This window comes from Saccopteryx bilineata, chromosome 2 (assembly GCF_036850765.1).
Source record: "Saccopteryx bilineata isolate mSacBil1 chromosome 2, mSacBil1_pri_phased_curated, whole genome shotgun sequence".
In the NCBI taxonomy this organism is placed as follows: Eukaryota; Metazoa; Chordata; class Mammalia; order Chiroptera; family Emballonuridae; genus Saccopteryx; species Saccopteryx bilineata.
The window spans coordinates 223,825,468-223,853,336 of NC_089491.1; the positions used below are offsets into that span (position 1 = coordinate 223,825,468).

Sequence of the window (27,869 nt, forward strand, 5' to 3'; positions counted from 1 at the left end):
CAGAACAAAATGTACAAAAAAAGAACAAATTACCGTATTTTTTCTCCATAAGACGCAATTTCCCCCCCCCCCAAAAGTGGAGGGGAAAATGCCCGTGCATCTTATGGAGCAAAAAATGTGATATTTTATTAAATATTTTAACACACCATTTGGTTCAGAATATTTTTTTTCTTATTTTCCTCCTTAAAACGCTAGGTGCATCTTATGGTCAGGTGTGTCTTATGTAGTGAAAAATACAGTATATTTTAAGGAGAATGTAAATTTTAAAGCAATGTCATCAAAAAAGTGGAATTGTTTTTTCTACATCATTTTTAGGCACGATTACTTTGGTCAGGAGTGCAAACAAGGTCTTGGTAAACAAGGTCCTAAGAGGAAAAAGAAAATTTTTTAAAATCTTATTTCTGAGTTTGAAATAAACATCTAAGTTTCCAGATGATAATATGCCAATTATACACTTCTTTTTGTTCAACCTAAGGGAATCACAGCTCTAGAATAATGCCTTTTAAAAGTGATCTATGGTGCAATAAGCTTTTTAATTTTAATATTTGAAAACAAAAAAGGTACAATTTATGTTATATAAGTGAATTAGTTTCAAAATGTTAATTTTCTGTCTACCAAAATTAATGTTGGGTTTTTTTTAAGTGGCAAATAAATATGTTGTAATAAAACCTTTAATAAGTGTCTGGGAATTTTAAGAAAACTTTTAATAGGGGTCTGAGAATTTTTATGGCTCCAAACTGTTATGTTTTTTTTTGTAACTTAAAAATATATATAGTAATATGTGGTGTATGTGTGTGTATATATATATACACATACATATATGTACATACATACACAGATATATAATTTATAATATATGTACATATATATATACATACATATATATATATATCTTTCATGTAGAAGAAATAAGGAATCCACTAAACTTTTGGTTGTTAGTAGTGATATGTCTGTACAATTACTTTTCAAAGTGGCTATTGTCATCTGACTCTGTAGAATATTGTCATTTGTCATAAATGCCTAAGTGAATGTAAATGAGATGTTTATCATGTACTAACATTAACTTTCTTTCCCAGATGCAAAGAGTTTAGCTGAAATGCTCATGAGGTAAGAGTAAATCTACCATTCCAGATATCACGTTTAAAAGAATAATTTTCAACTTGCCTTAATAATTTTTTAAATGACAGCCTACAATTGATAAGACATAGTATTTTTGACATATGATTTCTGTTCTATATACCAAAATATCCATGTATTACCTAGTTAGATAGAAACATAGCAAATAGTATACTTTTCCATATGCCATAGGTAGCTTTCTTGTTGACTGGACTCAACCAATAGAATGATTCCCATTAAACTGGGAATTCAGAAACTATATTATATGTGAGTAGCTTTGGTTTTGCTCCCACCCAAATATATCACCTTTGAGGTCAAGCCTTCCTCGTAGTGGAGTTAGCAAGAGAAGAGTGAAGAGGAAACCACAAAAAGAAATTTGCGGTTTCCTGTGCTCTCCCAGTACAAGGGGCTGATCAAGGAAGATTTGTCTTGCCCTCAGCTCCCAGGGCACCTTCAGAGCCCCTCCACTAGAGTACACACCAACCTCTGCTGCAAATATCTAGTTGTGGCCTGTCCTGGAGGTCATAGCCTACTTACGTCATCATCATGTTAGCAGCATCTAGCATTGTTCTTGCCACACTTGTTATCGTTGAGTAGATAGGTGGCCAGGGCCAGCTGAATAAGTAAGCAAATGTTCACAACTATAGAAGACACCCCAAAGTTTGCATTTGAAATCTTATATATTGTGATAATTAAACCAAAAGTTGAAAGGGATAATCAGAGGCTAAGACCCAGATAAGAAAAATATCAGGGACCCTGATGGTAAATTTGATGTTGCCATATGGGATGCTCCATATAGGAAAGAAAGAGGATGGGTTATGGAGTCGCTTCCCACTCTCCACCTCACCACAGCTGGCTTTAGTTTTCTTCCCTGTCTTTGCATAAAATGAATACTTTTTTTGTTATTCACAAAGAGCCCAGGCTCTGAATTCCCAATATCTTTGAAGACCTAAGGTAGAGGTGGATTGTCATTGGCCCATGGAATACATTTCCCACAGACATCTCTGTTTGGCCACTATGTGTTAAACCAATGTGAGCTGCAGGTAAAGGATTTAGAGTAATCAAGGATAATTCTGAGATATTTGGTGTGAGCAATTTGATGAACATTGGAGTCATTTGCCAAAATTAGGAAGATAGATGCAGAATATGGACTTTTTTGCAGGGTAGAGGAAGGGGGTTGTTGAGAATGAAAAGACCTGTATGGGTCATGTTGAATTTGGGATGCTTTTTAAGCATACAATGGAAGTGTCAGGTGGCTGGTAGCAAGACCCTGGAGCTCAGAAGAGAATCCGGAAATGCCAATGGCCTGTAAAATATCTCCTTCATAGTAGGTATCTAATCACATCCCTCTAGTTCAAACTTGCATAAGAAAATTATGAAAATTTATACAAAATTCCCTGAATCCATGCTCTTGTGAAAGTCTGCTGTTGTTTGCTAAGTAAGTATTAGGACGTTTCTGTGCTCACACGGAAGCACCCAGACATGTGTGCACTTGAGGTAAACAAATCTGACAAAATATTGGAAAACTAAACAAACCACAGCCATTCCATTTAAATAACATATCTACTTAATAAAAGAAATTTCTGAGGTAGACTTTAAAATATGAATTTATTAATGACAGTAAGAAACCAAGAGATTTCACATAAAATTTTGGCTTTCTGACTTCTCTTAAATACACTCTGGCTACATAGGGCCCACCCTAGTAGACAATGGCTGGCTGGAGCTTCGTACAGTACCTCATGAGACTGAGCAAGACTTTTGCTCAGCACAGCCAGGCCCTGTCCCTATCCCCACTCTAGTCCATTCTACTGATTTGTACCCCAGCCTGGTTCCTTCAGTCCTCCTAGAGAGCTTCTGACCACTTCCTCCCCCAATCCCAAACCATAGATCATGCCTCCGGCCAAAGTCCGAGATACTGGAGTCTGTGTTTTCCAACAAGTTCAGCATTTGTTTCATTAGGATGATTTGATGTCTATTAGCTTCTCTGCTGTCCTAGAATGCATCCCTCCCCTTTCTCATTAGCCCCAAGCAAGACATTAGAAAGCATCTTCTTCATTAATAGGGCAATTACTGTGGTTGAAAGACTACCTGTTGATTTGAGCAGGAATTAATAGTGGTATTCCCAGTTGACAGCTTCCAACATGAAATTAGCAACATTAAAATTAATAATTACCCTGAATTTAGGTAGTTGAGGTGGTTTTCCTCCAAAGGGTGACAGTGATTGAAAAGGCAGAGAATCCGTAAGCTCCACAAATATATAGGTGGGTTTTCATGGGATTGGTTTAGAAGTAAGAGCAAGGCTTTTAATCATGCAAAGTCAGTTCAATCTGAGATAGGCATGTTAACAGGTCAAGCCACAAAAGACCTGGTCACCTACCTGGTGATTTTAGGGCCATACATATGTCGAATGTGGCTGGGGTAATCTAGGTCTGTCACATGCATCAGTACAGAAAAGGCTACAAAATTGCTGTCCCTGACTTTTGCTGCTACTTTCTTGGAAAGTCAAGGACTTACCCCATGCTTAAGCTGGGGCAGTAAGAACATAGGACCACATGCCTACATTCTAGGCCTAATTCTACCACCAGCTGGTGTGGTGATCTTGGGTATGTCATTTTCCTTTTCTATGTTAATGTCCGTCCCCTAAAAATAGCAATTGAGAGTTGTTCCTAGCTTTATCATTCTATGATCTTGGTGAAGATAACATTTATTTTACAACCATATTCCACAAAGAAGTCTTTGCGTACTTTGGTGGGATTAGCTGGCCCAAGGCCAGACAAGCCGAGGCAACTGGAGGACACACACAGACAACCTGGAGCCCCTTCAGGGGTGCCATCTCCCGTGTCTGGGCCTCATGCTACTGGACACTCATCCCTTTCACCCAAGCCAGTGGCCCCAGAGAAGGGAGAGAAGAGAGCCTTCACCCACCATGGCCAGATGGAAAGGATTCTCCTTTTATGATGAGGCAAAAGTGATTTTTTGAAAAACGCCAGTATCTAAGAGGTGAGAGTGGCCAGCCTGAAGGCACTAACCTGCCATGACTATGTCCAAGGACCAGCATTAGTAAGGGTGGTTGGAAGCAGAGAAGTGTTCAAATTAAGACTTAAATTCGTTTAGCATTTTTGGTGTTCAGATTTTTATACACATTTTATAAAATATCTACCCAACTCTCATAATGACATATGATTCTGATAGCCCTAGTTATTTTATACTTATAGATTATTCCATGTCACGGGGGAAGGGGTGATGTGCAGACAGTCATTAGTTTTTTCTCCATAAAGCTTTAGGGAATAGTAAAACTTTAAAGAGTTGTAGCAACTGCACATAATTTATTAGCTGAGCCCAGCAATGCCATCTGCTGTGGACCAGCCTCAGCTCTCTGTTGTTTTAATCAGCAACGTGATGGCAAATGGCTGGTGGAAGATTCCATTTTAATAATAACTAATATATTTAGCATGATCCTATATTATATAAAAGATGCAATTTTGTTTCCACAATGCAAACATTCAGAATCTTATTTCAGGTCACAAATGAGGTTGCTGCAAATAGCTCTTTTTCTTTTTTAAGGTTGGTGGCTGTTCCAATGACCAATTATTATAATTTATTGTTATAATTTATTATTTATTATAATAAATAATTTATTACTATAAATTATTATAGTAATAAATTTATTACTATTTATTATAATAAATAAATTATTACTATAAATAATAATTATTATAATTTATAATTTATTATTATAATTATTATAATTTATTTATTGTAATCAGCCTTCGTACAGTAGATTACAAAATATGGCAGCAAAGACTAAAATAATAAAATGCTTTAGTTGGTACCTAATAGCCCATTTAGAATGAAAATATTATTGTCCTTAAGCAAAGCTTCTGAAAGCAGTCACTTAGCTCACATTGTACCCCCTAAAACAACATAATCTATCAGTAACTTTCAACAAGTATTTATTGAGCAACTTCTTTGGCCATATACTGTTCTAAGTTTTAGGAGACACAGGGAAAAGGACAGAAGAAAATACCTCTTGTAGAGCTTATATTCTAGTGAGAAAGACAGATAATAGATGGGTCAATTAAATATAAGGTCTACCGGAAAGTTCTGTTCGTTTCTATCACAACAAGTTTCGACAAGTAAGCACATGTTTCTTTGGCGCATGTGTGCCTCTCTATTTTTATCACTTAATGTATACATACTGACGTAGCAAATTAACTAAAACAAAGTTGATTCACATTAGTCTTATGTGTGAAGTGATAGTGTACCCATGGCTACTGATAAAGTTCATTTATGCCACTATAATTTTTACAAATTTCAACAAGGAAGAAATGCTACAGAAGCATGTCTGTCGCATCCACCATATTCCCCGGACTTAGCACCCTCCGACTATCACTTGTTTTTGTCCTTACAAAGTTTTTTGAAGGGCAAAATTAAAAAATGAAAAGATATCAAACAAGCACTGGTTCAATTTTTTGCATCAAAAGATAAAACATTTTTCAAAAATGGGATATACAAATTGCCCTCATGCTGGCAAGAAATCATTAATAATAATGGCAATTATATTATCTAATAAAGTTTATTGATGGTAAGAAAAATTTGTATTTTGTTTTATTCCCAAAACGGACAGAACTTTCCAGTAGACCTTATATATGCTAGGAACTCTTGAATGCTAAGGAGGCCACATTAAGCAGAAAAATGGCTAGAGAGGAAGCCTGAGGCATTCCCAGACAGGGATGACCTGGCTCCGTTGAACAGATGAAGAGAGGGAGCCAGCCATGTAGGTACTAGGGTGAGGGTCAGGTGCAGAGTGTTCTCAGCAAAAGGACAGCAAATGCAAAAAGAGGGAGGAACCATTAGCCCCCAAATCTCCAGGTTTGTTGGGCCTTTTTTTTTTTTTTTGCCTCTGGCCTACGGGACTTTGAAGCAAAAGTCCTTGGAAGAGGATTTTATCTCCAGCTTTGATTGTCCTTGTCCATGAGTGTAATCGTATTCTGAGTCTGGATCAATCACTGTGGCGTAGCAGTCACTATGCTTGTTTCCTGTGTCAGTCTGATAGCAGACCCCTCAGCGTTGAGCACAGCCCATGCCTGACTCCATCGCTGGTTAGCAGAGCAGCTGCTGACTGCCTCATAACTATTCATGATGAGCAGGAGGAGCAGGCTTACACTTCTATTTTTGGTACAAGGACAAACTCAAGTCCCTAGTGAAGTTTCTAAACAGATCCTTCCGGTATTCACAGGGGAGTAGTTCCCATATGTTTTGGGGGAAATAGAGCTTGTCTAGGTATCACCACAGCCCCCAAAATACTCTTTGTTTTACACAAGTATTTGAATCTTTGTTTTAAAAAGCATACCTCCAAAGTGAGAACTTAGTGAAGTAAATAGCTTAAAAGGGCACAGAGTCCTTGTGAGAAATTCAGGCCAAAATGTTTGAATCTGGGCTCTGCATAATTAGCATAATCTAGCTACATAACCCAGTTACTCATCTGTGGAGCAGGAATTCTGGTTCAAGATCAAGTCCTAGGTAGGAATGCTGCACCTTGCCGAAGCTGTCGTTTTCATGGGCTGTTTTCCCAATGCAAAGGTCTAAAGGGCCTCTTGACTAAACTTGACCTTCAGAGTATTGGCATTCCTTCAGCCACATGATTCAAGAGTTGTCAGGGACAAGGAAAGATCTGAAACTCCTGATGAAAGTTTGGTTAGATCAAAAAGTACTTGAGATGTAGGATGGGTATCCCCTTTATTCTATTGATAGGTACAGAGCTAGTTCTATTGACAATTTGTATTTTCTGAACCTCACAACTGACTGCTGAAATTTAATATGAACAAATACAATTTGAATGAAGAAAAATTCTCTTGTCATGTGCTTCTTCCCCCCTCCTCTCCTCGAGGCATTCATATAGGCATTCATATAATTAGATAAGAAACCAAGTTGGTATACAAACACATGTTGCCATAATGTAACAATGAGCTGTATTTGTTAATGCATCTCTCCTCTTTTATGTCCAGTAAGAATACTCGGACCTCAGATACCTTGAGCAAGCAACAACAGACCCTGAGAATGCACATCGACATACCCAGGGCTCAGCTTCTGATTGAAGAGAGAGACACAATGGAGACCATTGGTAAGGTGCCATGTTTGCAACTCTATGCAATGTAGCTGCCACAGCCATACCCTCTCAACCCACACAATGGGGTATGGGAAATAGTAGATACAAAACATCTTGAATGCTACATGAATAAAGAAACTAGAATGTAAGAACTGGCACTGAGGGGAATAATGAGTACCAGCAAATGTGGGGGGAAATGAATTTATATATGACCTCAAAAGTCATCCAAGATAGGAGTTCTCCAACTCTGATCCACTTTGTATCTTTCCTGGAGAGGCTGTTGGTGCCACTCCATAGAACAAACACCTGTAATCAAATAAACCTAGAAGGGCTGTGCAGTAAAGCCCTGTCTTGGAGGAAATCTACTGAGTGTTCTCCATATTAACTTCATCAAGGCCTTCATTAAAGAAAATGTTTAAACTCTATTTAACAGCTAACAAACACATGCTCTTTACACAGGGCCTCTTTTCTTCATCCCCAGGCACCCTATAAACATCCTAGAAAGTTTCTTCACAGTGCTTGGGGGTCACCCAGTTCCTAATCCCACAGTTGCAAAACAGATACCTGGAAAGTTTTTGAGACTTGTTTGCCCAAAACCCATGTAGACGTTTTGACTCCTTCTGGCTTCTTTCTGCTCCAAGTCCACCATCCCATACTGCCTGCCTTGCTAGTTCTATTTACTCCAGAATCCGAGACTTCATATTTCCAGGCAGTAATGATCAAAATAATAGCTCACATTTATTGAGATCTCTCTAAATGTCATATGCTTTTATAAGTACTTTATGTGCATAATTTCATTTAACCCCCTGCCAACATAGGAAAAAGGTACTATTTAGTAACAGGGATGTAGAACAGTTATGTAGCTTGCAAGGTCACACAGATAGTTAGGAGCAGAAGCTGGGTGCAGCCCTCACCAGCTACCTGCTTCCATATCAATGGGCTACTTCCCAGCACTCCTTGCCTTAGAAGTACCGCTGAGCATTCCAGTACCCATGGAAACAGGTTGCCGAGGCTGCCGCTCTTCAGACTTCACTCTGTGTTTGTTCTGGAAAGTGTTTGCTGGCACTCAATCCCAGGGCAACACTCTCCTATGGCTTGGCTAAAACTACTTAACTCCTGGCACATACCCTAGGTTCATCCTACCAAGGCGACAATGGTAAATGGCCAGGTTGGGAGGATACCTCCATTGCCCCTTGCCTCTGCCCTGCTTTATTATGTTCTAATAGAATAGTGGAGATGTTGTGACCTAATGGCTCATAAATTCTGAAGCTGGAGCTGCCCCACTGGATTCAAGGTTAGTCTAGGTGTGCGCAGGTTTGTCCGGTCCCACTTGGCTTTCCACCAAGTGAGCTCAGTTGAATACTACCCATGTATATGAGGGGTCCCTACTTATCTAAAGAACACAAGGTTTTACTAGCTTCCTCACAACAGGATAAGGCACCTGTTTGTGATCATCTTTTCCTTTCAGTGGTATATTTAAAATCTTTTTTTATTGAATTCAATAGACCAGGCATTAAAACGAAAATTTACTTTGACATATCAGTTAAAAAATCCTTTGCCCTTAGAATACCATTAGGGTATTTTTAAAGTGTTTCTCACTAGACTTGTTAATAATTCCACCCATGGCTTTTTAAAATAGCTTGCTGGGCCAGGGAGTGGCATTGTCCCTCATTAGCCAGTAGCGAGCTTTAACCAGCCCAAAGCAGAGAAAGAAGTGCCCATCACTTCTGTAGACACATCCCAAACCTCACAGGATCATCCATCATCAAGAGTCACTAGCCTCCCGATGATGCTGACAGTTGGTCAATGGCATTTTTTCTAATTACTGAGGAAGTAGAAATATGATGCTTTAAAAAGCTCTGGGCTCAGACTACAAGAATTCAATATGAAAGTGCCATTCATTTCTGCCCGGAATGAATGGTTAACCTCACAAACTGACAGACACCTGAATTTCCCTACTAAAAGTCTATAACCTAGCCCCACAGATAATCTGGTCTGCTCCTTGCAGGGCTGTGTGTTAGAATCCACAACACATCCATACTATCGATGGAAAGCAAATGCAGATTATCAGGCCTCTGATGCCAGGTCCAAGTGTAAGGAATTGACTCTGTAGAAAGGCCACCCTATTTAAGTGAAGGCTGAGGGGCCAGCCCCCCAAGCCCAGCCTTGCTCCTGTCTGAGAACCAACCTCCACTATGCCACATGCTGGGATGCCAGCAGACACCTTGGCAGCCTTCCCTCTCATTCTCTGCCAAGAAATTGTGTTCTGACTTCAAGAGGCTTTCCTTTCCTGCCAGAGCCTGAGTAATTGGATTTTGTGAGGTTCATTCTGTCCAGAGCCTTTTTTGGGCACAGAAGTCTCGCTGTGCTGGCAACTTTCACTTTACCATCCCGTGTCAAGGCAGGCTAGCTACGGTCCCAACAGACAAGCAGCAGCCCAGGCTGAAGTGCCTGAAAGTTCATGAAAAATCCATCTATCCTACACTTCCCCTCAAAGTGAGGAAGTTCCTGATAAAGTGTGAAAAGGGTCACAACAACATAATGAAAATCCTGAGACACCCAAATAATGACATGCAGGTCAACCAACTGCTCCACCAAGCATTCAAGTGTGGCCAATGCATCTCGAACCTTCATGGTGCAGGACTCGGGAAATCTGACAAGGAAGTCATTTTAAGCAGTCAGTTAAGGGATGTTCTAGAATCATTGGACCTCAGAAGAGATGGGAAGAAAGGAACGTTCCTTAAAACTTAAAATAAAGGAGCCTGACCTGCAGTGGCGCAGTGGGTAAAGCGTCAACCTGGAACACTGAGGTTGCCAGTTCAAAATCCCGTGCTTCCCTGGTCAAGGCACGTATGGGAGTTAATGCTTTCTGCTCCTGCCCCCCTTCTCTCTCTCTATCTCTGTGTGTGTGTGTGTGTATGTGTGTCCTCTCTCTCTAAAATGAATAAATAAAATCTAAAATAAATAATTTTTAAAAAACTTAAAATCAAGGAATCCTAACCTCTAAAGATGGCCCTTTTCTTCTCTTCCCCAAACTCTACCCCCAAATATTTGCCAAGTTCAGTGTGAGAGCTGCCCCAGTAGACACCACTGCAATGAAGTTTCTCTGGTGCTCAAAAGAGCTTCCTTCAAATGGCAGCCCCATGGCTGGGTGGGGCTGACATCGCTGGCGAAGTCCCAGGTGAGCTTTTGGCAAACACATCCATCCCAAACCCTACTAAACAGGCAGCTGCAACAACAAGCAGCCCAGAAATCAATGTTTTCTCAATGAAAAGACTAAGCCCCAGGGAGTGGAGCAACCCTCCTCTGAGGTCATTTTCTTTAATCCATGCTTCAAAGTGCAATGCTTGAATTTTCAGTTGTTTTTGTTGCTCTAGATGAGGTTATTATTGCTGTGGTTATTAAGAAAAAAGCCAAGGACTCATTTAAAGGTGGATAAACATTCGGCTTTCTTTGTCCCTGCTGTTCTGTAGATGATCGCTCCACAGTCCTGTTAACGGATGCTGACTTTGGAGAAGCAGCTAAACAGAAGTCCTTGACGGTGACACACACGGTCCATTACCAATCAGTGTCGCAGGCCACCGGGCCTTTGGTGGATGTTTCAGATGCTCGCCCAGGAACGAGTGAGTAGTCCAACAACACTTAGACTGTGTGCACGTTGCCGAGGCTGACAACACGCTATCTGCTCTGTCCTCGTCAAACAAAAATGGGTCGGGGCAGCAGGGGAGCTGTTCTGCTCTATGCCTAAGATGCCAATAGGGACAATAACATCTTTAATTGGGATATTGAGATTTTATCACTCGATCTAAACTTATTAAAATTGTGTCGAGTGTAAGCAATCACTCTTGGTATTGGTTTACTATGAAAGTGCTAGAAATTTCAGGTCAAGTTCATTGATTATATTTAGACAACACAGGAAAAGAGAAAGGTAATTAGTATCAGTGTGTGTCTGCTCTGTGAAGGATTGGGATAGAAAGACGATGTCATACCTGTTATTTTGCAACAAACCTTCAAGGGATCTACTTATACAGTAGATAGCATAGCTCCTATTTTACAGAGAGAAAACTGAAGGTCAGGGGAGTTAGGTTGTATGTGTACAACAGCCCAATGTTGTACACATAATATGTGGTGAACTAAGAATCAGTTGTCAGTCTTCTGACCTGGAAGTGCGTGCTTTTGTCCTGAATGCACTGTTTGAGAAAATAAGCTAGAGTTCTGGAAAATTTGGTGATTATGTTGGGTTTAGTTATTAATATTTGCATATATAATATATGAAAATTAATTACTATAATGAAATGAAATCCCATAATATGTATCTAGAGCTTATTCATTAGATATTCTTATTCTTTCGTAATTGAAATTGTTCCTAAATTCTTTTAAAGGCTGAAAAATTGCTGTCCTGATTATTTCCTTTTTGGAAGCTTTGATGTCTAGCTTTTTAAACCTCTAATCACTCTTTGCAAAAATTTACATTCTTAGAGTGCTATAATTAGAAAAATAAATATGACAATGTTAAAAGCTATTCTTTGTAACCCCTGACTGGGCAGGTATTCATGGAATACCCTGAGCTTCATGAATTCAACCAGGCGACTGCTCAGTAGCAGTGCCTGTCAGGGAAACTGGTTTAACCTTTGCTGAAATTCACTTGAAAATTGGTTTTCAAGTACATGCTACACAAGCCTTTCGTTTCCCCCTTCTGTTTAACCTCACCTCTTTCCTTCTTTGGTGACATCAGCACATTCCAGAGACCTACCCAGCACCTGAGTGAGATTGCAAAGGGGTGTGTAAATGAGAGCCTTGCTCTTAAAAATCGCTTCTAGGTCCTTGACATGCTCTCCAGCTATTGGCTTTCTGTCATAACCTGCCTGACCCTGCTTCTGGCCACTTCAGGACTGCATGGATGGGTTGCTGAGCCACTTCTTGCTATTCAATCAGGGCAAGATTATACATCCCAGGGGACTGAGATCGATGGATCCTTGACTTCAGCATTCCCCTATCCCAGTCAGCAGAGATATTAGCATTGGAATCACCTGTTTAAAATGCTCATTATAGGGCTCCACCGCCTGAGGTTCTGACACCCCTGGTCTAGGGCAGGGCCCAGGAATCTGCACTGTAGCTGCCCTTCTGGGTGATTCTGATGTGGCTGGTCTGGACCCCTCCCTGGTCATTGAGAAACACTCCCGAAGTGTCAGCGCAGGAATGCAGGGTCCCTCCAGCATGCCATGCCCACAGCACCTCAGTTCTACCTGCCAAGGGGGGAAAAAACCAACATTTATTTTTCATCTCCCTTCCATTGTTTGATCAACAAAGAAAGCACCAAGGCTAGTGGTAAATGGTCGAGGTGGGAGAAGAGGCAGTAAAACAAAAGCATTGGAGACCCTCCCCACTGCAGGACCGGCCCCAGAGTAATGAGAAAGTTGATCTGATGACATTCCGAACATCCACGGAGACCTGAACCTGAGTCAAAGCAAACGCCATAATGAGTGAGAAGGGGGTGGCAGAGGTGGCACACGGGAGGGGCCTGGCCAGGTCTCTCGTGTCTATAAAGTTGTAAACATGTTTGGGAGCTTTTATGAATTCATTCCTTCAGACTCAACAATAGCTATTGAGGTGCTACTTTACAGAGGGCCCAGTGCGCAGGCATGGTGGGCACATCATGAGTGAGACATAGAAAGACGTTCATTTCATTCTAGTGGAGGAAGTTGGACATTCAACAAGGGCTTAATGCATTTTTCATGTATCAATATGTTCTAGGAAAAATAGAACAGAATAATGTGACAGTGAGTCAGCAGGGGAGAGGAGACTTCAGGGGGCGTCTTTGGGAAGATCTCTATTGCGATGGTGTGAACCACAGCCTGGTTCACCACTGGGAGCCAGCCTGCCAGGCAAGGGGAGCAGGGAAAAAAGCTCCTGAGGCATGCTAGGGACAGAAGTGGCACCAATATACATTGAGTGACAGGGGAGGCAGTAAGGAAGGAGCCAGAGAAATGGCTGGCCTGGTCTCAGAAGGCCCCTAGGCCAGCATCATTCATTTGCATTTCACTCTGAGCACAGTGGGGAGTTTCCCTGGAGGGTCAAGTCCCATGGAAACACTGCAGCTAGAGAATGATGCTTCTTCCCTCTGCGATGAACGTCATTTAATAATGTTGACAAACATTAAGCAAATCTACTCAAATTCAGGTGTCAGTTTCTAGTTCAAAACAAAAATTGAGTTTTTCATTTAGTGTCTGCAGAACATTATCTATTAGTAAAAAAATCTTTGGGATCATTTTTCTTTAAATATTCTCCCTAAAACCACATTGTGAGGGAGGGGCTAAGAGCATTTCTTTTTTGTTTATAAGTAGAGGTGGTGGGTGCTTGGCCCCCCAGAGAATTACCCCAGGAGTCTGAAGCCCTTCACTTTCTGAAGCCCAATTCTCTGGTTGCTTCTTGTACCACAGAGCCTGTCACCTCTGCCCAGCTGTGACAGCTGTGTCACCTCAAGCCCCTGGAGCAGGCTCTTGTCCCTGCCATCAGGTATATTTGCAGAGATTCATTCATAGCTAGTTCCTCAATTACAAAGGACATTATCACTCTATTCTGGTTACAGCAGGGCTGTGTTGCCATTGTAGGAATTTTTGTTTTTAAGAAGAGCATCTAAGACATTTTGTTTGCACACTAGAATGTGACAGCATCCTGGCAGTTGCGTTTCTAAGCATTTTATCAGTCTGCCATAGAGTTGCAACAAATATTTACTAGAATTGGAGAAATTGCACAGTTTGCTGTTTATCTCTTTCAACCTATGAAACATGCCTTGGCTGTGACCACAGCCACCTTTCTTCTCCTGTCTGTCATGTGGGTTACGGCCACCGAGGGTCCGGCTCTCCTCATATCCACATCCCCAGTGCCAGCCACAGGTTCCCATGCAGTAGACATTCAGCAAATACATTGAAATACTGACCCGTTCTGAGGTCAGAGTAAAAGGGATGGAAAAGAAAGCACAGTTAGTATTTTAAACAGGACTTGGGCAATCTGTTCTTTCCCTTTCTGTTCTCCATTTCCTGAAACATTAATGGGCTGAATGCCTTTATCTCCTCCCCTAGTTAGAAATGTCCCTTTTAATATGGACACAATCCTCCAGCACACTTGACAGAGACTTACCAATGAGATTTTTACCTGGAACTTAAATCAGCTCTTTTACTTACAAAATGTACAATGTTACAAACACATGTAAAATGATGAATCCTAGTTCTGACCTGGGTTTTGTTTTGTTTTGATTTCATATTTACCTGAATTCATCCATTTGTTCATCATATATTCGTGCAAGGAGCACTGAGCCAGCGCCCTACGTGCACAGGGTAGGGCTGGGAGGTGCACAAGGCACAGCCCCTGTCCCCACCAGCTCTACTAGTGACCTCCTTCTGCCCCACAGGCATCTCATTTTAGTATGTGAATGAGTTGTGGGGTTTTTTTCCGTAAAACCCTCTCAAAGGAACTTTTGAGTCATCCTGGTCAACCTGCCAAATGTCCTGCCACCATCTTCCCATTAACCAGGACGTCCTCCATCCTGGCCTAGTGTTTGTCACTCAGGGGCCATGGGCTGGGCCCCGAGATTTACTGAGTCCTCCCTTGTGCCCACAGCACCCTAACACGCTGATCTCACCACATCTCACAAAGGCTCTGCAGGTGGGTGATGTTATCACCCCAGCCTCAGAGGTGAGGGACATGGGAGCATCACTGGATGAGCTCACGGACAGCAAGTCGTAACACTACATCAGGCTTAGGGTACCTGGTTGCAAAGCCCCTATGCTCAGCCCCTCCATGTTGCCTTTAAGTAGAGATAGTGTCCCTGAAGGGACCTCCAGGGACCAGTAGAGCCCAATATCTATTAAGCGAGAAGACTTTACAACATGGGTTGAATCTTTTTTTTTTTTTTGAGACTTTAAAAAGGATGTACACTTTATCGCCCAAAACTGTAGTAGACAGAGCCCTGCAGAAAAAATGCTGGATGTGGGTGAGGAGCATTCAGCGTATAATGATCCAGGGATGAATATTTCTTCATTAATGGACAGGAATGGTTCAGTTCTGCAATTCCATCTTCTCTCTGAGACAACTGAGGAATTCATCACAAAGTCCTGAGACCTAGGCATCTACAATAGCAGGGAATAAAAACGGATTAATACTGTGATCATAGTTCACATGACATGTTTTATAACCCTGTTATCTATAAAATGCTCTCTTATCTCAAATTCAGGATCATTAGAATCATGTGAGTCAATGGGCAGAAGCTTAATTCAGATCCAGATCCGATGCTAAAAGGCCAAGAGTTATTTACATCACTTATCCTCTAATGAGTTCACTGTTGAACAAGCATGGTACCTCATCACTAAGTTGTATTTATAATACAATGTTGAGGAGTCAAATAAAATACCCTCTGTGCAGGGGCAGTAAATCCCAACATGTATTTGGTTAATAGATTAGCTAGTAAAATCCACAAAGGAAGAGACCATGTGGAATCCGAGTAAAATTTTTATTTTAGCTGCAATCTCAGGAGCTATCAGACAGAAAGGTTCAATTCAGGTAAAAATCAGCTCCAAAAACCTGATTTTTTTTAAATGTGTCAACTACCCCCAGTATTCTATCTATGAAGATAATTTTGCCCAGAGCAGAATGGAACTGCAGACTGTGGTTCAAGGAAAATAATGTTATGACCTATATTTCTGGCATTATCAGGCCACTAGCAGGCTGTCCTCACCTAGAAAAAAAAAACAGAATAATGACTCAAATAAATTTGAAAGGAGTTCTGGCTTTGACTAGAAGCTGACAGGGGCTTGTTGACCATGGCACTTTCCACATAGGGCGATCTCAGTGAGAAAAGGGGCTGGGGTGTGGAACACTCTGCCCCATCATTGGCAGGTGGGCTTGATGGGAGGAAATGCAGGTAAGGGTTTTAGGGGGGTGGAGGACATTGTGTCCTTGAAATGGGACTATCAAGCTGACCCCCTCCCCCAGAAGCATCCATACCAGGAATAAACCTCATCCTCAGCCATAGTTGCAAGAAACTTCAAGAAGAAGAATGAGAACCCTCAAAATTTATGTAAGAGATTGGGTAATTTTCTGGAAAAGATTCATTAGCATTTAAACAACAAGCTCTACTTATTTAAGCTCCACTTATCAAGTCGATATTGCCTGGAAGACATTTAGCCTGCTACCCAGGAGACTGTTTTTTCCATTTCTTTGAGAACCTATCTCCTAACATTTTGGGGGAGAAACACAATTATCATTCATTCCTTGCTGTCCAGAGAGCTTGGCACTCTACCATAACTTACATTCTAATCAAGGCAAAAAAAAAAAGTCTTTCAATAAAGTATTCCATGAAATTTTGCAAGTAAGGGATGAAATGCATCCTAAAATCAATGCCCCAGAGAATATGAGCCATGACAGAGCATATTAATGACCCAGGAAGTCTTAAAATATATTGATTTGGCTGGCATCTTAATGCTTCTCTCCAGCATTATAGAATGATGGATTAGGTTCACTCCAATAACTAGAAACTTACAAAGATGAAAATCCTCCATTTAAAAAGAAAGTCATCTCAACACTTTCAGATGTCCACCTGGCATGACCTAACAAGAAATTATAAATGAACCACCATCACACAGACACTATAATAGTACGTTTAGATGTGCAGGATAAGAACATGTGTGGTCAAGTAATATGTACTCTCTAAATCAGAAGGTAAAATCTTGGGCTCCATTTTCATCACTTAATAGCTGTGTCCCTTCTCTCTGAGCTTCTATTGCTTCATCCATAAAGTGACCTGGACAATATGTATTCATGCAAAGACTTATGTGTGCCAGGGTGAGCTCTACCAAGGGACCCAAGGATGAACACCCAGCCCCTACCCTGGACAGGCATCCAGGCCCATAGGAGCACATAAACAGCTGGTAGAATCACACTGCAGCTTGGCCCTCTCAGTTCTGTGCCTTTGAAATTGCTTTATTAGTGGTGAGCAGTGAGGCTAGACTGCTGTGTTTAGCTGTGGCCGGACCATTTTAAAGATAACTGAGTAACATTTCTCTTGGAGAAGCAGGGAATTCAAAGGTGGAAGAGGTCCATGCACATCTCATGCCACCTTCAGGCTGGAGCCCCAGAAAAACCATTGCAGATAACTGAGCCTCTCCACTTTTCCATGGGATTCCAAAAAAGGCAAAGCATGCCCCCCCCCCCCCCGGTGTCCAACAGTTTGTGCTGCTAGGGCATCTTTTCCTTAGTTCACCAGAGTTGAGCAAGGAACTCAGTCTACCCCACTGACTTGTTGCCTTTGTCTCTGGGTTTAGAGAAAATGAAACCCATGTGACGGCAGCCCATATATATACACAAACCCATGTGCTTTGGAAGATGGTAGACAGTGACATCCAGACCCTCATTAACCACTGAATATCCACATTGAATATTCAAGTCTTTGTCAAAGTCCCGGCAATTTCATTGATCAGTTAAGCTACCAGATACAAAGGTCTAAGAGAGTGTTTGGACAAAATGGTATTGTCCCTCTACTCCGGGGACTTGAAATTAATGGCAAGGCAGTAAGTCAATATGAGAAAACAATACTATGGGAGACGGCCATGTGAGTTTCCTGGGGTTGCTGCCACAATGAACCACAAACTGGATGGGTTAGACCAGAAATTATTGTCTCACAGTTCCGGAGTTCAGAAGTTCAAAGTCAAGATGTCAACAGCAGCATGCTCTCTCTGAAACCCATAAGGGTGGATTCTTTCTCATTTCTTCCTAGTTTCTAAAGGTTGCTGACAATCTTTGATGTTTGTTGGTTTACAGCAATATCACTCCAGTCTCTGCCTCCATCATCCCATGGCCTTCTCCCCTCCTGTGTCTGTCTTCTCTTCTTATAAGGACACCAGTCATGTTGGATTAAGGGCCCACTCTACTCCAGTGTGACCTCATCTTAACTAATTATACCTATCTGCAGTGATCCTATTTCCAGATAAGATCAAATCTTTTAGGAGGACACAATTCAATCCATAACAACACCGGAAGGTAGGAAAATTGTAGAAAGGAAGCCACATTAGAGCATGTTTGGCTGAGGCCCCTTGTATGATGGAAGATGGTAGGGTGGTTCTCAGGAAGTTTAAGTGATACACATCAGGTCGTGAAACTTAATATTAAGAGACAAAAGCAGGGATCAAATCTGTAAAAACTGAGTCCAATTCTAATGTTCCTTTTCTTACAGGGCTTGCTCACATACTTAAGAATCACATGATTGTATCAGGCCATGGAGGAAAGGAAATTAATACTTTGGACAGGGGTAGTCAGGGAGGGCTTCCTGCCAGCATGAGCCCCACAGGGTGGGTCATAGAGCTAAGTCAGGAGCACCACACTCAACACCTTTAGCACAGCAGACCACACAGCTCTAAAGACTAAGACAAACATTGTTATTGATTCTTCACAGATCCCACCACCAGAAGGAACGCCAAGGCTGGACCCACAGCAAGAAACCGGTACGCCAGCCAGTGGACCCTCAACAGACCCCACCCCACCATTTCAGCACACACCCTCACCACAGACTGGAGGTTGCCAACGCCCAGGGCTACAGGATCAATGGACAAGGAGAGTGACAGCTACAGCGTCAGTCCCTCACAAGACACAGGTAGGGCCTGCCCACCTGCTCCTCAACCCCAAGGTTAGGGCTTTTATCTGACAGACACCAGTACACTGTACAGCCTTGCCGACATCCAGGGGTCAGCGACTTCTCAGCACACAGTCACCAGGCACCTAGTTTTTAGGTGTCCCAAATCTCAGGTCTGTGCTGTATTCCGCTTGCCATGCCCACCCTGCTGACAGGAACCGATACTTTTACCATTCCACCCACACAATTGCAGCAATTTCCGATCACACTCTGAGGGTGTCTTACCCATTACCCTCTCCGAGATTAAGACACTGCACTTGACATTACATGACAAGTTCAGAACACCCTTTAGGGTGAGCCATTTGACAACTAAGCAGGGGTTGATTATAAGGTAAGTTATCTAGTCTCTGCCATCCACCACCAAGATTGTGCTTCTGAGAGAAGACAGGGCCTAAAAATAGCACTGGATTGCCTACCCCGCCCCCATCTTAAATTAAAAAAAAAAATCATCTAAACCTAATAGCTGCAGGAAATTTTAAGACTCACTTTCTTTTGTTCTGGATAATATACTGCAAAAAATAGTGTTCCCAGGGTGGAGTGTCAGTGTATAACTTTATTTATTTAATTTTTTAACTTATATATTTATTTATTTATTTGAGACAGAGGGAGAGTCAGAGAGAGGGATAGACAGGGACAGACAGGAATGAAGAGAGAGATGAGAAGCATCAATCATCAGGTTTTCATTGCAACACCTTAGTTGTTCATTGATTGCTTTCTCATATGTGCCTTGACCGCGGGCCTTCAGCAGACTGAGTAACCCTTTGCTTGAGCCAGCGACCTTGGGTCCACTGCGCCACTGCCTGGTCAGGCAATATACCTTTATTTTTATGGCTGTTATTTCTCTTAGAAGAGTCTCAGAGTTCCACAGAGGCAACTATAGAACTCTGAAACTCATGGGCTTAAACTGCAGAGAATTGTCTGACCAGACACACCCCTTTCAGTCCTGATGGTTTTCTAGTCCCCATAAGGGGGAGAGGGGCAGCAGATACAAAGCACAAGTCCCATTCTGCCTAGTGACCTATTTCCTTGCAAAGTCACAGCTCTGTATCTAACACCCTTCAGGTCTCCCTGGCCTTGCCCACCAAGGCTGGAAGAGCTGAGCCTCCCAGCCACAGTCATTCATGCCCATTACAGAGTCTCTATGTTACAGATCAATTTGGACAAATGAGTAGGGAGGGGACCCTGCAGGTCATTTATGTGCATTCCCAATTGTTTTCATGAAAAGCGGAATTTTTGAAGTGGGATGCATTCCTGATTGGTGGTAATGTCCCAGGCTGGGAGACTGAGCCCCCTTTGCTGAGGCTTATGAAGCTGGCAGACAAAGACACAGGACCTCTGCTGGGTTGTGCTGTGACCTGGGATAAATAGGCACACGCCATAGAGGGCCAGCGGCCTGTGCAAACCAAGAGTGGTAACTCACCCTCCATGTTCTCTCTGCTTCACGGCACAGATCGAGCTCGAAGCAGCATGGTCTCCACAGAAAGTGCCTCCTCCACATATGAAGAACTGGCCAGGGCCTACGAGCACGCCAAGATGGAAGAGCAATTGAGGCACGCCAAGTTCACCATCACCGAGTGCTTCATCTCGGACACATCATCCGAACAGTTGACGGCAGGGACAAATGAATACACAGACAGTCTGACCTCCAGCACTCCTTCAGAATCGGGGATCTGCAGGTTCACTGCGTCTCCCCCCAAACCTCAGGATGGAGGACGAGTGATGAACATGGCGGTTCCAAAGGCACATCGGCCAGGTGAGAGAAGACACGTGTGTGCGCAGTTGTTCAGGGAGGTTCCTCTTTCCCGAGTCACACCCGTCTGCCTTGAGCCCTCTTGGTGTTGAGACTAGGTCTTCTGTTTACTGACTACAGCACAGTGAACCATGCCAAAGCTATTGCCTTACAACAACAACAACCACTTACTTGTTTGCGAGTCTGAAATTTGCTCAGTGCTTCAATGGGGAGGTTTACTGGGGACTGGAGGAGCCCCCTCCAAAGTAGCTCTGTCCCCTGGAGAGATGGCACTAGGCACATCTGCCCTATGTAGGTTTCTCCATCACAAAATGTTTTGGGCTTCCTCATATCATAGTGACACTGTTCTAAGAGCCAGTGTGCTGAGAGACAGATAATAACAATGGCCAATTTTTTAAGACTGGGGCTGGCAAGTGACATGTCACTTCTGCATATTCTATTGTTCAAGGAGCCAAGACTCCAGAGAGGGAGATTTCCCCCCCAACCACCACTTAATGGGAGGAGCATCACACATACAGGGCTGGGTTTTAAAACTGCTTTCCTGGGGGCTTCAAAGGAGAGAGTTCCTCCAATGCACCAGCATCTGGGATGGGTTTTTTTTTGTTGTTTTGTTTTGTTTTTTGTATTTTTCTGAAGCTGGAAACGGGGATAGACAGTCAGACAGACTCCCGCATGTGCCCGACCGGGATCCACCCAGCATGCCCACCAGAGGGTGACACTCTGCCCACCAGGAGGTGATGCTCTGTCGTGACCAGAGCCACTCTAGCGCCTGGGGCAGAGGCCGAGGAGCCATCCCCAGCGCCCAGGCCATCTTTGCTCCAATGGAGCCTCGGCTGCGGGAGGGGAAGAGAGAGACAGAGAGGAAGGAGAGGGGGAGGGGTGGAGAAGCAGATGGACGCCTCTCCTGTGTGCCCTGGCCGGGAATCGAACCCAGGACTTCTGCACGCCAGGCCGACGCTCTACCACTGAGCCAATCGGCCAGGGCCATCTGGGATGGTTTTAACTGAGTCACTCAGCATGACAGTAACTGGCTGATTGATGTTCCATCCACTTATGTTCCGCCTTTGCCTCGAGCCTGGAAGAGTGGTCTGAGTTTGTGAATGGAGCTGCAAAGGCAAAGGCCTGCAGGGGCTGGCGGGCCATATAAATGAGTGAAGAGATGATAGGGCAGGGGAAAAGGGAATGATGGGACATGTCTAGAGCAGCATGACCCTAGCAAGTCCCCACCAACTGATCCCAAGTGAAAATGGGGACTTTATGTGAGTGAGTTTTTATATGGGCACACATTTTGTTTTTAAGTGTCTGCTCAGATGTTTGCAAAGCATTATGCAGGGCAAATAAATCATATCTTCAGACTGAATTCAAACCCAGGCAGCCAGTGGTAGTTATTCTCTGAAAAGTCACTTTTTTTTCTTCTTGAAATAGGGACCTGTAAATGCCTGTAGGGTCCATCGCTTCTGGTTGAGTCCAGTTTTCTTTCTCTTTCTCCCCTGTCCTGAACCATGGTGCAGGCTCTATTTCAAAATTTTATCTCCTCTTTTAAATTGCTGCAATTCGTTTGGGCTTTATGGTATCAGGCCCAGCTGAAATGAGCCTTATAAATGCATAAAAATATATAAAATAAGAATTGCCTATCTAGCAACTAATCTTCCAAACAGTGAAAGATCCATACCGGCCGACAATAAAGAGGGATGGCTTCATTTATTTTCATTCTGGCTACCTCCTCAGGGAGACAATGAGCTGTTATTTCTGGTCATTTTTATTTCAAGGATTTTGTTGACATTTATGTGCCAGGCACATGCAGGGAAATGTAAGACAAAGGCCAGGACTGTCTGTGGCCCTCCAGCCTGAGGGTGAGGAAGACAGAAGAAGAAAAAGCATGCCCGTGGGCACGTTCCCAGCCTTGCTGGGCCTCAGTTACTGCATCTATAAAATGGAGAAACGTTGTCCTCCTTACCCAGCAAGAGCTCACCGTCCTAGGCACATAGACGCCAGTACAATGGCACCAGCTTTGGAGAAAAGAAAAAGCTCTGATTCCAAGGCTGAATGGCAAGGCGATGGGAGGCAAGGTCCAACTCTGTCTCCCGGATCCAGGGTTCAGAGCAAGATTTAGGAGGACTCAGCACTGAATCTTCCTGGGCAGCAGGCCCTTTGCTTCTTGAAAGGGTTCCCCATGTGCAGGTTTTGGTCCAGTCTTGGTCCTTTGGTTCTGGGGAGGGAGTGGGGGAGTTAAGGGTTTACAAGTGTGACTCTTGAGTGGTGTATCCAAGGTTTACACTTTGGTTCCCGGTTGTTAGAAACAGGACAGGAGCAGTCTGAGCTGGCTCTGTGGTTATAGACAGTGGTGCCTCTTTTACTGGGCTTGTGTAAGACGGATGTCGCGTACGCAGGTAGGGCAGTGAGCAGTTGTCTCTGTTTGCTGCCTATTGACATTGTTGTTAGAATTCCCAGTGACTCCAGCTGCTGGCTCATTTGGAGATCGTCACATGCGCTGGCTCTCTTCCTCTTTCCTCCTTTTGTTCATTTTCCTTCAGTGGCTATTGCTGTCCCAGGAGGTATCCACCTCACCTGTGTATCCCCCAGTTAAGTATAATATGCTTCCATCTAAGGTCCATGGCCACCATCTCCCCTTCACGGATGAGCCCCTGGTTACGGGACTGTCCTGTTGGGGGCAGCCTTAAAATAAGTAAAGGCTTGAGTTTCATTCTGATGACTGGTTCCTATGGTTGGGTTGATAGTGAAAGAATGTGTAAACCTTTCTCATGCCATTGTTGCCTGGTTCCATCAGCGCAATGAAAAGATTGCAGCTATGTAAGGTCCTGTCACCTTAATAGACTCTTTCAGCTAAAATGACTGTATCACATTAGGTGTGAATAATGTTTTAAATCAGTGAGCATCCTGAAGTTCACAAACTTTCTTTTGTCCACTCCAGATGACTATAGTGTTAGCATTTGATAGGCTTTTTAGAAAAAAAAAAAAAAAAAACTTGTATCCTTCGGAAGCCTTTCTGTTACTCCTTTATGATACCCCTAAATTTCACAGTGGGCACAGAACCCAAGGTCACAACTTATTATCCTGCCAACAAGGAGCTGTGTCAGAATTAGCAGTTTCTTGAACTGTATGCCTATGTTTCCATGTGGTTCCAGGTGGTGGTCAGTCAGTATGTGTCTCTGGGCAGTCTTCAAACCTCTGGATATCTTTCTTCTCTCAGTCAGTTTCTCTATTTTGATTATCTTCCTTTTTTTTCCATTTAAAATACCAAGCTTCTAAACTCTACCAATGAGGATCAAGTTAAATGAACTTGGCCGAAGTGTGGCTTCAGGAAGACAGGAAACATGTCCTGTATATCTCTCCTGGTGTCTAGCAGATATCTGGCAGCTGGCTGACTGTTCCAGAAACACATTTAAACGATTTAGTGATTGAATATACACCCCTGACACTGTGTCTGGCATATAGTAGGTGCCTGATAAACTTTACTGAGCGAATGAATATATCAGAGTTGTGACAATGGTAAGGCAGGCCAGTTGGTTAAAATGTGACCATCATTAGGAATTATTAGCAAAATACCAGAGGACATTTAAGGGCATATCATCTTCTAGTCTAAATTTAAGCAAAGTAATTTATTTTCTGTCCTTGCTCTTAACAAGTCAAAAGGAAATATCTTCCTCAGACAAGGGGGCGCTCCCCATGAAATGCGGGCCACTCACGCCTGAGGCAGACAGCAGGATCTAGCGGTAGGTGTTTAGTAATACCTGAATTTTAAGTTTGCTGCATTTTTAGGACTTGTGTATTTTAAACAAAATGCCAGGTGTGTAATTGTTCTGTTTTCTTCAATAAGAGATGCTGTTCCCATCTTTCTAAAGAAAAGAAAAAATAAAATAAAGCAAACAAACCAAACTTTCTATTCCTCAGAGGAACAGCTGGAAGGGTCAACAGTTTCTTTCCTCTTGGTCAAGATGGTGGCCAAGACTCTGATTACAGTCTTGAGTCTTGGTTTCAGGTAGCATCTTGAGCCAGTTTCTAAGGTTCTTGGATGACTGCTTCTTTATTCATGATGTTTACTCCATGCCATCAAGAGATGTCACTGCACAGAGCTACTTAAATCAAGTTCAGATATGCAACCTAATATGGCTTGGCCCTGCAAGCAGCAGGGGAAGCACCCGCCCCTTGGAGCTCAGCTGTCACATCCCAGGACCCCAGCTGTGGGTGTGTACTCGTCAGCGGTTCCATGATGAAAGCAGTTGACCTCTTCCAGGTGGAAATGGCCAGCCTGCTGCTGGCTTGTTGGTTCTCTGAATAACCAGTTAGATGAAGTGGTTTGAGGATTTTAATTTTAGGAACCAACCATCCAAGCTCTCACACTCTCTCCTGGGTGTTTGTGCTCAACCAAAAAGAAGAGTATGCAAAGTGACAGATGGGCTTTTACCTGAAGATAAGTGACCTCTAAACTAGGTCACACCCTCTGACTGTGGCTGGCCTCCTCGTTCTCAGTTTTCAGTGTGATCCTGACACTGTCCCCCAAGACATGTGGGCTGTTGAATCAAAATTAGATTCCAGAAATCTTCACTGCCAAATAGCCCCCTCCCGATCTCGCCCTACCCACCTCTCCCTCACCCCTGAGGACTTGAGCTCTGCTCCTGGCAGACCAACTGGAGCAGCACCCACTTCTTAACTCAAGCATCACACAAGTGTGTTCCCTCCTTCTTGTCCTTCTTTGCGTCGGGCAGCTGGAGCCCCCGGACTCAGGCTTGCATTCTCCTCTTATGTTTTACGCATCTGTAAAATTCAATTTTGAAACTTCTATCATGAATGTTACTCTGAGAACTGTGGAAAGGGTCTCCTTCCAAATGTGAGTAGCTTTGATACCTACACATGTGCCATGCACACGTACATACACGTGTGTGCATGCTTGTACACCCATATATATACACTCAGACACCATGCGCAAGCACACACTCACATACACAATGTTGCCCTGGCCTCCAGCCTTCTAGTGACGGCCCTGCTCCTGCCCTCTCAGCCCCTCCACTTCCTTTGCTTCCTTTATTTCCTTCGCTTCCTCCAGCAGTGGGTGAGTGCCCACTCAGTAACCAGCCCTGCTTCAGGAACTAGGGATACAACAGTAGACAGCATCCCATTGACACTGCTTTGAAGGTGCGTACATCCCCGGGGGAGACACACACTAACGAAGTAAATGAACAGTTGCAGATCGTGGTAAGTGCTGGGGAGAGAAGACAATCGGGATAGTACAAAGTCAGCAAGGGGGTACTTTGAAAAGGATGGTCAGGGAAAGCTTGGAGACATGAGACATGAGCTGAGATCTAAATAATGGATAGGAGAGAGAGAGCCAGGCAGAGATCTTAGGGATCAGTGGTCCAGAGGGAAGAAAGAAGATAAAGGTTTGGAGACAGCAATGACCTTGAGAGCAAAGGTTTATTCTGAGCTGCCAAACGTACCATCTTTCAAGTGCCCAATAAATTAAAGTTAAAAGATCCTGGGGCCATTAACCTCACATAGTGCTCTTCACTCTCTGCTCTGGGTGGACCTAAATATTGGAATGTGCTCACCCTGGGCTCCCTGCTAGTCAACCAAATCTCTCTCATGTGTGTTTGCAATTTGATGTTCTTACGAATCCAGCTGTAATTTTAGTCTGATGTCCCTGGGACACATAAAGTGATGGGAAGGTTTGTTCTGAAGAGTCCCAAGCCTGGAACTCTAAGCCCACTTAACTTTTTCAGCCACCTCCTCCTTATCCTGCACTGGTCACAGCACTTGTGCCCACTAACCTTCCTCTCCTTTCTGCACTGGTCACAGCGCCTGTGCCCACTAACCTCTGCAGGTGCTTGCTGATCTAGTCCAGCTGCTGTGTGTCTTCTCATCCCCAAGTCTGTGTTTCTTTTGTCCCAACAGTATTTCTCTGACTCCTGAGCCCCTTAGATAGCTCATTGGTTTTCTTGGCTGTCTTACTGGGGTTCGGCTGCTTTAGTTGTTGGGGAGACCACAGATGGTGGAAGGTAAGGAGGAGGCCTGTGCTTGACAGACCTGTGATGGAGAGGCAGGAGGGCTCCCTGCGTCCTGCAGAGTGAACAGAAGGAAGCTTCTAGATTCCAGTGCTGCAGATGGCAACGGAATGCTCACCACTGTGATTGTCTCTACAGAAACACAACTATATTGCACTCATTTATTCATTTCATATTTATTGAATATCTTCTCTGTGAAAAGATACTGCATTATATACTCAGACATAAAAGTGTTAATATATTAAACCAATGCTTCCCACAGTCTCCTTGGTTTATCAGAATAGCATGTCATATCATAGGCAGCAGACCAAGAGTTTCAAAGACATAACACTGACAAATGAGAGGGTCAGAAAAACAAGGCAAAATCCAGCTTGTGGAAGATAGTCACCACCTGCGCACACGCACATGCACGTGTGCACATGCGCACATACACACAGACGACACATGGCCCAGTGAGATGTCATGATGAGTCAGGAGCAACCTGAAGGTCCTGAGAACATACAGAAAGATAAGAAGAAGACATCAAAGACCATTGTCTTTCACTTGGTCCCATATAGCTAGCAACAAGTTCTAATGCATCCTACTCCCCAAACTGAGAAGCCACGAGCCATAAATTCAAGTGAAGTAGCCAACCCTCTCACACTGAAATCCCTTGCGTGTCTTCCCACCACTCTCAAGATAACGAGCTCCAATGTCTGAAAGGATAGTCTTGTTTTCCTCACCAGTCATGACCCCTGCTCTCTGGGCTCCATCTCTCTGGCCTCCTGAACTCTATAAGCGTATACATATTTCCTCCATCTGCAGTTTTCTCCTTTCTAGGCTAACTCAGTCCTTCCGCGGGATAGCTCAGTCCTTCTGTGCAATGACTCAAGATGCACAGGGTTGTTGAGACATGTCTGCCAGCCTCATGGTTGAGCGGGGACAAGGCCCCAGCCAGGGTTCCTCAGACCCAATGTGTGGGTCCCTGGGGGTCTCATGTGGGAGCTGTCCTTGAACCTCATGGCCCCTTTCTTACTGGGGGCTTCAAAATCCCAGCTAATGAGTTCCAAGCTTTCCTAAAAGTCAGAGCAGATTTTCCAATCCTGCTTTTGGTTCAGCTCTACTTTGGTTCAGAAGAAACTGGGAGCAGGAACAAGCTCTAAGCCCCACTTCTCACATAAGTATAGTTTTTAAAGTTCACCAGTGAGTAGG

General features: G+C 43.3%; 1 protein-coding gene across 1 annotated transcript in view; it reads left to right on the forward strand.

Annotated features, from left to right (window-relative positions):
- DSCAM (DS cell adhesion molecule) overlaps positions 1–27,869 on the forward strand; it is a 691,848-nt gene that overhangs the window by 656,227 nt on the left and 7,752 nt on the right. The window contains exons 28-32 of the mRNA XM_066259344.1: positions 1,077–1,107; positions 7,125–7,240; positions 10,699–10,848; positions 18,672–18,869; positions 20,359–20,661. Coding sequence (XP_066115441.1) covers positions 1,077–1,107; positions 7,125–7,240; positions 10,699–10,848; positions 18,672–18,869; positions 20,359–20,661 — 798 coding nt within the window. The remainder of the gene's footprint in view (positions 1–1,076; positions 1,108–7,124; positions 7,241–10,698; positions 10,849–18,671; positions 18,870–20,358; positions 20,662–27,869) is intronic.